This window comes from Gymnoscopelus microlampas (genome assembly GCF_963454915.1).
Source record: "Gymnoscopelus microlampas genome assembly, chromosome: 22".
Taxonomy (NCBI): domain Eukaryota; kingdom Metazoa; phylum Chordata; class Actinopteri; order Myctophiformes; family Myctophidae; genus Gymnoscopelus; species Gymnoscopelus microlampas.
The window spans coordinates 9,003,812-9,015,488 of NC_139959.1; the positions used below are offsets into that span (position 1 = coordinate 9,003,812).

General features: G+C 42.3%; 1 protein-coding gene across 1 annotated transcript in view; it reads right to left on the minus strand.

Annotated features, from left to right (window-relative positions):
* LOC311039104 (zinc transporter ZIP12-like) overlaps window positions 1-5,243 on the minus strand; it is a gene marked incomplete at both ends in the record, with an annotated part of 12,735 nt that extends 7,492 nt beyond the window's left edge. Inside the window, 6 exons of the mRNA XM_084048745.1 lie at window positions 705-877; window positions 1,323-1,494; window positions 1,709-1,872; window positions 2,470-2,677; window positions 3,764-4,075; window positions 5,007-5,243. Coding sequence (XP_083904871.1) covers window positions 705-877; window positions 1,323-1,494; window positions 1,709-1,872; window positions 2,470-2,677; window positions 3,764-4,075; window positions 5,007-5,243 — 1,266 coding nt within the window. The remainder of the gene's footprint in view (window positions 1-704; window positions 878-1,322; window positions 1,495-1,708; window positions 1,873-2,469; window positions 2,678-3,763; window positions 4,076-5,006) is intronic.
* Between the last annotated feature and the right edge of the window lie 6,434 nt (window positions 5,244-11,677).

Genomic DNA, 11,677 nt, shown 5'->3' on the forward strand with positions numbered 1-11,677 from the left:
TCTATTCGTGTGTGACCTCATCTTTAGATTTTAATCGTTTACACACAATGGCCAGTGCCACCTCCCTTTTGTTGATCATGGGTGCCTTTCACCCACAGCACCCAACAAAGCTCTTCTACATACCTGTTAGCCTGGCTCCAGCCCGTGAATCATTAAAAAAAATAGGGTTGTCCGATATTGGCTTTTTTACCGATAACTGATATACCGATATTGTCCAACTCTTAATTACCGATACCGATATCAACCGATACCGATATATGCGGGGATTATTGTGATTAGGGTAAGCTCAAATTTCATATCACACACACCATATACAGTAAGAACTCCTGTAACTTATTTATAAAGCAAAAAAAAAAAAAAAAAAAACATTTTTTTTTTTTTTCAAAAACCGATACCGATATTTTCCCGATATCAATTTTTATGCTAATATCGGGAGGCCGATAATATCGGACATCCCTAAAAAAAATATGTTCAGGCGATTCTGGTCTGGTGACGCTCTCATAGGAGGTCTCAGCCTCGATTGAAAATCTGTACGACGAATCGGGATTGGGATAATCCAGTATGAACCAATCGCCAAAGAGTCTTTGAAAAAAAAAACGTTGGCCACGCCCCCATCTCAGCAATCGGCTGCATTGAGAGGGCTTTCAGACTGAGTAATGGAGTGAAACGAAATGAAAATTCAGGCTGAGTGTCAGGCTACATACCTGTGGTATGAGGTGCAGGAGGGCATCTCCTGAGAGGGTGCCAACTGCCAGCCCCACAAACAGCTGCAGGACGAGGGCGTACGTTTCCTGACATGACCTGAAGAAGATCAAGCAGATCCCCAACATTGAACCCGCCGTGACGACCAGGGCAGCAGCAGTGCTATAGCCATACTCTGGACAGACAGACAGACAGACAGACAGACAGACAGACAGACAGACAGACAGAGTGAGTTTGAAAGAACAACTAAATAGAAATAGAAAAGGCAAGATTACATTTAATACATATACAAATATGATAATATGAAGCTGAAACTGAATTTCCCCCTTTACTTAAACTTTTCCCTTTTCTAGGCCCTACCTCGAACATGTCTAGCCCTCTATCTCAAAACACATTGATTTCCAAAGGTTCAGGACACGCCGACAAAACGATTGCTGCTATATCGATCACGAAGGAGGGAGAAATAAATCAAGAAAGGGAAACCACACAGGGAACACAAGGGCAAATAAATGTCATCCAGCTTCAATCACAGCTGATGGCTTTGCGCTGCTTGTAGGTGATGATGATGGCGGTCTGTCTGAAGAGTCAGTGAAGAGGTCCCATCAGTGATGAGGTCTTACTCTCAACGGCAGTGGGAGGAGTTCCTCTCGCTGTCGGCTTGGTGGACGCACAGGCATCGCCTAGCAACTGCTGAATGATGGCCGGGCAGATTTGTCTGAAGTGCTCCTTGGAAATTGGAGAGTGTGGATCCAGGGCAAAAATATCCACCAGCTGATTGGCTGAGAAGCACACCTGATCGGATTGAAGAGACAAAACATATACCGGATAGTTATCAAGTTTATATGTACACAAACTTTGAATGCCAGACAGTGTAGTAATTATTAAAGCTAGCCATCACATCATCATTAGATGACTTTAAAGAGCAATGCAAAAACAAACAAATTAAAAAAGATCGAATTGAAAGAATTCACAGGTAAAAGTAGTGAGATAGACAGGTCTGTCTCACCTGCGTCCAGTCTGTGTTGATGCCACGTGTTTCTTCAATGCAGCCGTCTACCTGGTGCCCCACCCCTATGTGGGAGGAGCGTGTGATGCTCCGCCTCTCCCTTCCTTGAGAGGGAGAAGCCCCTCCCTTTCCTACGCCCAGCTGATGAAGTAGCTCCTCTAGATCTAAATAAAGAAATGTCATTAGGAGTCGGGCACAGTGCATCAATTCAAGTCCACTGAGTCAGCCAAGTCTATGTGTTTTAGTCCCGTCTGTGTTGGATTCTGTTCGGAATTTCCCTGTATTCCTCAATGGGTGGTAGGCTAGTGGTGGGACGTATCAGGTGAAAGCCGGCATTACACTCGATGTAAACAGGATGTAAATGAGGAAATAAAAATGGTGTTCAGGCACAGATGGGATTAAAACACATATCTATTGAAAAATTCAGGCTAATTCAATGCACACGGGTTCCTAATGCCGAGTTAACACCCGTGGCTACAGGGTCAGCACTTAATATGTTTTTTTGTACACAGAGAAGTAAGGGGCTTTTCGTGCGGATGTCCAGTGACTATTAGCGGGGTAGAGACCAAGACTATCGTAGATACAAAAGCAAAAGTCAGACTCTATAAAAATATCTATGATAGTCTTGATCCAAGGCTACCAAGTCTCTTAAAATGTGCAATGAAAGACATGAAATGACACAGAAACAAAACAAATCAATTTTTTAGAAATTCAAAATCAATCAAAAGAATAAATCAACAAAGCCTTCCTCCTGAATTTACCAAATATCTGCAGGCTGCTGGTGCGATTCAGGGATTGGAAGATGTAGTCTGTAAAAAAGGATGGGGAGGGGAGGTTCCTCTTGCTGAAGCAGTGTCCTTGCAGGGTGTGGGAGATGATGGCTGCAGCCAGTCTGGACACAGAGGAGGCATCAGCACCCTGGCTGCTTTCCACCGGAACTTCTTCCATGAGATGAGTGGCATCAATACACTGTGGTGGGATCATAGGATGGATCATAATTTTAACATTTTGATGTTTGTCTTAAACAACAAGTTAAAAAGGGGATGCCCCATCCTTGCAGATCTTATACATGATTATACACTACCCAGAGCTCTAAGGTCTGCAGATCAGTTGCTGCTGGACGTGCCTATGACCAGGCTAAAAACCAGAGGCAACAGAGCCTTTTTCTGCAGCCGCCCCCAAGTCTATGGAACAGGCATTACTGGCTTTTGAGCCCAGCTGAGATATAGGTAGCAACAGCATCCCTTGCTCATTGCCACTGTTGTGTGTTGCTTCTTGTTTAATTGCATTCCCTTCTGTTTTCTACCTTGTACAACCTTTGTGTTTTTGTGTTTTATTCTGTTGTCCTGTATAGCACTTTGGTTGGCTTCTGTCTTTGTAAATGTGCTTTATAAAAATAAACTTTCTATGTGTCGCATGGTGGCACTCAGTGATGGAAGAAGTACAAGAATCCTTGTCTGTTACAAGTTCGGTATTACAAATTTAATTGAGTAAAAGTGCAAAAGTATTGGCATCAAAATGTACTTTAAGTGCCAAAAGTAAAAGTAGTAATTAATATGCAGAGTGTCCCATTTCACAAGTTTTCAAATGTTTAAAATGTATAAAATTCCTTTGAAAATAGCAGATCTACAAGCTCACAACATGTCGCAAAGCGATGCATTGTGAGCTTGTAGATCGGCTATTTTCAAATTGCCAAGGTATATACAGTAATAGGTCTGAAGTGGTTTTATAATAATAATCAAAATCTACAAAGTAACTAGTAACTAAAGTTTTCAAATAATTATAGTGGAGTAAAAGTACAATATTTGCCTCTGAGATGTAGTGGAAGCAGAAGTAAAAGTATTGAAAATTGGAAATAGTCAAATGTAAAAGTACCTCAAAATTGTACTGAAGTACAGTCCTTGAGTAAATGTAATTAGTTACTTTCCACAGCTGAATCAAAGTCTCAGTGAATAGTGTCAGCAATGCCCCAAAGGTATAGATGTAAAAACACGAGGCGTAAAAAACTGACTTTGTTCTGAGACAATAAATTAGAAAAATAAATACATCCTTTACTTGTGAGGGAGGTGAGGCGGGGGAGTCTTGGTCGGCAGGTTCATAGTGCTGGTTGATGAGCTGCAGAATACTCTCTGTTTCGTTGGGAGAGAGGAAGTGGCTGTCCTCGTTGGGGTGCAGGCTGGTCAGGGCCAAAAGGCAGAACTGATAGTTGGGAGAGGAGGAAGAGGAGGCAGAGTCTGGGGCACACGCGTCCTGCATGTTGATGATGTAGTACAGCAGAACTGTGGAGATTCTCTGGTAGTCCTCCTCCGTGATGTAAGCCTTGGTGTCATCCTCTAGTGCAGAGAGGACCGTGTCTGGTGACAAGCACTGTCACAGAGTCAGACACAGGAAACAATGTGAGATCATTTGCAGACACTTAAAACAAAAATGAAAAGAAGCAAAATGTGTACAGGTAGGAAGTAAAAAATAGCTTTGACTTTTGATGAAAACATTTAGTTGTTACAATGAGCAGTCATCAGCGGGGAGTGATTCATTGCAGGGACATTTACATATCAACGGAAGTGGTGGGCATTGGGTCAGATGGCTATGTACAAATATTCACTTCCTCTCATAGCTTGATAAAAAAAAAGGCTTATCCCCATCCTGGGGTGAAATATCCAAGAGCTTCTCTGATAAGAATTGCCTTTGTGCTGTTGTATTGTGGTGAGTTGAATACAAGCCCAACTAGGCCCACACACAAAAACACAGAGGGTTTAATGAGTGGGTGAAGGGCTACCCGTTTCAGTACAGTGCACTATTCAGTGAACACAAGACTAAGTAAATACGAAGTTAATCTACAATTTCTGAAGTTTCAGTTGAAAGTGAGAGCTCCTTCTCTTCACAGACACACACCACAATCCCAACATCAACCCACCTGCACAAGCATGTAACAGCCTGTCCCTCACTTCCGTCTGTAGCGTTTAGTTCATGTCAAACCGAGGGATCCCTAAAGCCACTCAGCATGAATGACCCACAGAGGTCAAGGTCTTAAGCCTCCACACACACACACTCACATTCCAGCCATAACAAGCAGGGTTGCTGGAATAACCAGGCAGGGATAGGATACACATGTGGGGTCTACTTGATAAGATGATAAAATGACTTAATAAGTATTGTATTAAACTTTAAAGGGAAATTTAGGGAAGCTTACCATTATTATTATGAATTGATTTTGCATGTGAGCCTGGCATAATATTAATCTCATTCAAGGGCTTCTACGATCAGTATATGTTAAATCAAAGAGCGTTCTATCCCTTACCTTATCACACAGCTCTTGCGTGGTGCCAGTTCGTTCTGGGCAGCGCACCATTTTGAGAATCATGGTGAGCAGGGCTGCGGTCTGGTTCTTGTACAGCCGAGGCTGGACGTCTGGGAAGCCCAAGGCCTTGAGAGCCTGCTGCAGGTAGCCCACTTCCTGACCCTTGACCTCCGGGGCCCTCCCCAGCAGACCAAGGTGTAGTAGCAGCAATGGTAAAGCATTGCTCCCGAACCACATGTTCCTTACCTGGGGACCCCCTCCTCAACTCCCTGACACTCCTGGCAGCTGGCTGAGGGCTTGACAGATCGGCAAGCAACGACGATGTAGTGTGGGAGAGAACAAGAGGACCAGTGAAAACAGTGAAGCTAAAAAAGGAGCAAGAGTGAACAAATTCCAAGCCAGTCGCCGAGGATGAATACAGGATGTGTTCCGGCAGAGGGAGGCGTTAATTATAGGCCTGCCTAATCGGGTGGAGGATGGCAGGAGGGCTCGGTGGGTATCCTTCGGCTGAACTAGCCCCCATAGTGTTGCGATGGTCAGCCAAAGCACTGGGCCCCTCGGTCCACAACAAAAAGATTAGTGCAGGCAAGTGAGAGAGCACAGGGGCAGGGAGAGGGGGACAGAGTTGAGCCGTGAAGGGGGAATGTCTCGTTCTATGATGAATAATTGTTTTGTGTATGCATGAAATTGCAGAATGCCTACGGTGACATAATACAAGCTGAACTGCAAAAGAACAAAGCATGTCACAAAATTCATTTGACTGAATTTGAATTCAATTAAAACAAATATTCAGCTGAATTAGGGTACTGGTCCAGAATTCTATAAAGCAGCATAGAGCACCCAATGGCTATTAATAGTCAGGCTAGGGGGTTTATGAGGAGGTACAAAAAAAAGTGTGACGTATTGCAATTCCCTAAAAGTAAAAAAACAACAACTAGTGAGTCAGTTTCCTGACTAAACCATGACAAACAATGTTGTGATGTGACATGTGAGTAAGTGCATGTAGCACCAGAATATCTCAAGTAAGTATATTGTATAATCTCTGACTCATCATCACAGATCAAATATACAAGTGCACTCATGGCCACACTAGATGCGAGTTGTTTGCATAAAACTTTCTAGCATCCTCCCACAGTGTGCAACCTTGCATGTCAGAGTGGCACAGCGAGTAAGAAAACAACAAACTGTGCACTTTAGGAAACAATTCTAGCAGTTACCAGACCCCTGAGGCAGACTAGAGGGAAAAGCATGGCAGATGAAACAAGGCTTACCTACCGGCTGATCCCTTCCGCACCTCTCAGTTGGCGTATTGTTTGTAAACTGTGCTTGTTTTCCCTCGTCTGCTGGAACGAGACTCACAGGGCTTGTTTAGGGAGAATTGTGCTATTGGTTAAAACCCTCTTATGACAAGTTAAGAGTTGTGCAAGCTGCAGAGGATTATACCTGCAACAGCCAGGGCTGAAGTTGCCATGGGGAAAAGAAAGCCGCCTCATATGGAGGCTGGTGGTGGGGGTGGCTAGGAGCATGGAGGAGGTGATGTAGTTCAATGACTGACTGACATGAGGGGGGGAGAGAGAGAGAGAGAGAGAGAGAGAGAGAGAGAGAGAGAGAGCAGTCCTCTGAGCTTGTTCATATTTATCCTCTCATCTTTTGTAGTGCCATCATCATTATTCAATTCATACATAAATTTACTGTGCTTGTAATAACTGGTACTTACATTTGAAGAGTTTCCTTCTAAAACTAAATTCCTGACTATAAAAGCCCCACTAGAGGTAAGTGCATGTACTGTAGCATTCTGAATATGTCCAGAATCTCAAATGTAAGGTTTGACTGTACTGTATAATCTCAGACTCATTAAGGCTGAAACAAGTACAGTCATGCCAACGTTAGAGACTGTCCTTCTTACAAACAAAAGGAGTGTTTGAACTTGAACTGACCGACATTGCCATCTGCCATGCTTTCAAGGAGAATTTCATATAACCTTTCCTGTCTCTGAGGCATCGTGTAACCAATCCCACTCTCAGCTGTCACCTTTCATCCAGAAAACAGGCCTGCATGTGTTTTGAGCTCAAAAGGAACGCATGCAAGGTCACTGATTATCTCTTGATGAACCAAATAACAGCTCAAAGTGTTGTTTGAGACATTTGGACGCTGTCTGTCTAAGATAAACTGTCACACCACCACCTTGCCATCTTCTCTCTCAACCTATGAGCGGGCTCTACATGGCCAGCTGTCATTATTTTGTGTATAACTATGGTAATCATTGACTGTTTAGTCAGAGAGATATTTTTCTGTATGGTGCCATGTGTATTGATTCTCCCTCTTAATACAATGTCAACTTTTTAACTTGAGAACCAGCCGGTGTCTGTTTGATTCCGTCTCATCTTTTTTACTCTGGGATTTCATCTGTTTAACCAAGAAGAGTTTTTATCAACATAGAGCAGGATTTTTTCCCTAATCAGCTCTATCGATGGAGATAAGAGTTTTATGACCGACAGCAACGTTATACTTTAATGTTGTGTTGGCACAGTCTCTGCATAACATCTCCCACCAACATTTCGCTGCTTGCACCTACTGTATGAGTATGAGTCAGCAACAAATACATCCCTCTTGTTTTCTGTTAGGTGGCATTGTAGTGAGGAGAACCATAGAGTGAGATTGACTAATTATTAGTGTCTGCCCATCTCTCTTGTGGTGTTCAGCAATGGTCAGTCAGTCCTAATATAGGCCGCTTACCTTTTTCAATTTATACTGTATATTTATATGCAACCTCATATCATTAAACAAGCCGTGGATGCGTGCTCCCAAACTATGTGCAGACTTGGGACAGACAGTCCCCATATCTGCAGAAAAAATGCTAATAAGCAACATACATTTGGGAAAAGTTTTAAATCTGGATACTGTAAAGAGCCAGAGCTGTATCTGCTGGCAATGTGTGTCTACTGTCTACATAGCATCAAGAGCCCATTACAGGTCCAGCACACTACTAAGGAGAGCACAATTAGGCAATTGGAAACACCTGCCAATCAATTAAACCTGGCACTGCTAAGTCACTTCCACCATTTCAACCCACAGCAGAGATCTACAGTCTTAATTCAGTGAGAGTTCTAAAAAATGCTAATAAGCAGCTTAAATTTGTCAAAAGTGAAAACAAATTCCTCACTCACTGCATATGCCAGTGGTCAATATCCATATCCAACAAAGATGTTTGTGTTTGGAGGCGACGTGCAGGACGGGATCTTCTACAACATCACAGTGTTTGACACAGAGACCAACCACTGGCTGTACACACCTTCTGCACAGCTTCTTCCAAAAGGACGCAGGGGTTATTCAGCCTTTGTCTACAATGGGGAGCTGTACATATTTGGTGGCCATCACTTTGACGATGGAAACCCTTGATCCACAGCCTCACCATCAGACCTCCTCCTCACATCTGATTAAAGTTGGTGGCAGAGTGACAAGATGAAGCAGGTGCCGGAATGCCTCTTAACTAGCTCTTTGTGGTCTGGCACCTACAGTATCCACAAGTTTCCAAGGGCGTTGTGGGCATCACTTCCTGTCGATTTCATTGGATTTCGTTGGATCAAATCGACAGGAAGTGACGCCCACAACGCCCTAGGAAACTTGTGGATAGGGCATAGCAGTGGTGGCCATTTTGTGGTGCCACAGATAGAAACCCCATTATTTTTTCCTATAGAGATTTTGGAAAATATTGATATGAATTATTTTAAGCCTGGAACCAAGCCATCCAGGCTCCTGGTGAATCATGACCATAAAACATTTGATTCTCTTATATTATATACTATTTTTTATAAATACCCTTATTTTTCGTGTCAAATCTCATAGCAATCTCACTGAGCTCCTATGACCCTTTCATTTTATTGTTGTTATGTAGAGCGCCTTGTACCTGTTAAAGTTTTTTTAGAGATTATTATAAAGATTATTATAGTGAGGGATTGAGCTGGGTAACACTGCGTCCCATAATAATAATAATAATAATAATAATAATAACTTTATTTATATAGCACTTTTCAAAACATAATTTACAAAGTGCTGAACAACAGTAAAAACATAGCATACAAGATTAAAAAGTCTTATGGACTTGACATAAAAGCATTCAGTTCAGATAAGCAGTAAAAACATATCTGGTAATTAAAATAAGTCAAGGAACATGGATAAGGAAGAAATAATATAACATAAAATAGGTACTAGATAGAAAGACAGCACACACAAAACAGTTATGGCTGATAGGGGGATCTAGGGGAAGGCTTTCCTGAATAAGTGTGTTTTTAGAAGTGTTTTAAAAGATGTCAGGGAATTTGCTTTCCTAATTTCCACAGGTAGGGCATTCCATAGTGTAGGTGCTCGGGCAGAAAAAGCCTGATCACCTTTTGTGACCAAATTTGTTTTGGGGACTATTAGGAGGGCCTCCTCAGAGGATCTTAGGCTACGGGGTGGGTCATAGGGAGGCACCAGATCTGTGATATATTTAGGGGCAAGACCATTTTGGGCCTTTAAAGCTAATAAAAGTATCTTAAAATCAATTCTAAAAACAACAGGAAGCCAGTGGAGAGTTGCTAAAACAGGGGTGATATGGGCACGTTTTCTTGTATTAGTCAGAAGCCTGGCAGCTGCATTTTGCACCAGCTGCAGGCTGGTGCAATAATTCATTACATGTCTGTAATGAATTATAAACATACTTATAACGCATTATAATCAGCTTATACGATAAGTAGCCTTGTGAACCAACAACTCAGTGGCGTGCACAGACATTTTGAGGGACAGGTGCTCAAGTAAATTATACTTTTTTTTTGTTTACTTGGTCTGCTCTTTTTTCCCTCTACACCTATACCTCTTTGCCAAAAATAGCCGATCTACAAGCCCACAACGCCTCGCAGCGCGAGGCGTTGTGAGCTTGTAGATCTGCTATTTTTGGCTAAAGTTCTCCTCCAGAAAAGGGATGCTAGGTTTCGAGTGGTTATGGTAAAAAGAAAAATCATATCACATGAAGATTTGGCGGACCCCCTGTAGTAACTCTGAGGAGCCCCTAGGGGTCCCGGACCCCCTGTTGAAGACCCCTGCTGTAAACTGGGGAAAAAAGCGTTTTTTCCCCCTTTTTTTCAAAAGGGCACTTCTGGTCAAGAGGGTAAAGGGCAGGTGCTCTAGCGCAACATAGAGTCTATCTGTGCACGTCCCTGCAACAACTCTCAAGCCATGTGGCCCATACTGTAGGTCAGGAACCTTTCTCCTGTTTCTGTAGCGCGAGGCAGCAGTTTGATAAAGTACTGTACACACCCCTTGACATGATGCTAGTGTGTCCCAGGGACCTATCCCATTATCCCAGTGGTTCCCAATTTATTGTGGGGGGTCCCCAGATGATTAGCTTAATGTGCAACATTGTTTTCTCACTCAACAGTAAACAAACCAACATACGGTGGGGGTGTAGTGTATACAGGGTATCTGCACATTTCTAAAGCTACAATTTAAGGACTTTTTAATTGCCAAATTGGTCAAATTGTCAAATATTATGTAAGAAAGAGGCAAACATTGTGAAAATAGCCAATTTACAAGCCATGTGAGCTTGTAGTTCGGCTATTTTCACAACATTTATCTGTGGAACCGAGTGAAACTGAATGTTATGCGTACTATTCCAAGTGCTTGTCAGGGTGGGGGGTCCCCAGTTCAAATATGATTATTTTGGGGGGTCGCGGCCTGAAAAGTTTGGGAACCCTTGCCCTATCCAACCCTTGATGCTGACTGCCAAGCAGAGCGGGCACTGGGTACCATTGTCATAGTCTTTGGTATGACTCGGCTCGGCTGGTAATTGAACCCCGAGCTCCCAGTCTAAGGGCGGACACTCTAACCGCAAGGTTAGAGGTCTAATTGGCTCATAATACTGTATAATTATAGTTTTACAAACTCATATATACTCATATAACTTTATAATAATACTCATAATACTCAACATATTGAAGCATTTTACAATGAAGGTATTATACTATTAACGTATTATACTAATTTATAATTGCTGGATACACATTTGTTTGGGCATAGGAAGTGTTTACAAAAGTACGGAAAGCGTTATTTTAACTCAAGAGTGCAAACATATACAATTACTACACTCACAGAGTTAAAATTGACTTTGTAAGAATCCCATGTGTCACCTTGTTGAAGGACCTCCTGACAGGTTGGACAGGTACATTAAGTTGTCTGGAGGAGACTCTGTATTTCCTTTGTGCCGGTGAACAAAATAAAAAGGCACCAAGGACATTCCACGCCAGCTGTGTTTGGCTCTTCATTGTAGCCATGGCAACGGTGCAATTAATGTGACTTTGTCTGTCTACCGAAGAAAGGTCTAGGAGACGCTTTATCACTCTGTCTCATATATAGTAAGGGTGCTTACAAGCAGGCTTTATTATGTCGCTCTATGAGCCAATACCTCACCAACGAGGTGTTTTCATTTTAATCTACTACTCTACTCATTGCCTTTTGCAATGAAATGATCACCATGTTGTGGAAATATAATATAATAAGTCTGTTGGGGGAGAAAGGAAACACAGGCAGAATTTACTTTTGTTTATTTATGTTTTATTAAAGTATCTCCTGTATTTACAATGTCATAAACAAAAAAAAACAACACCACCAAAAACATCTATGAGGAGTCAATTGGA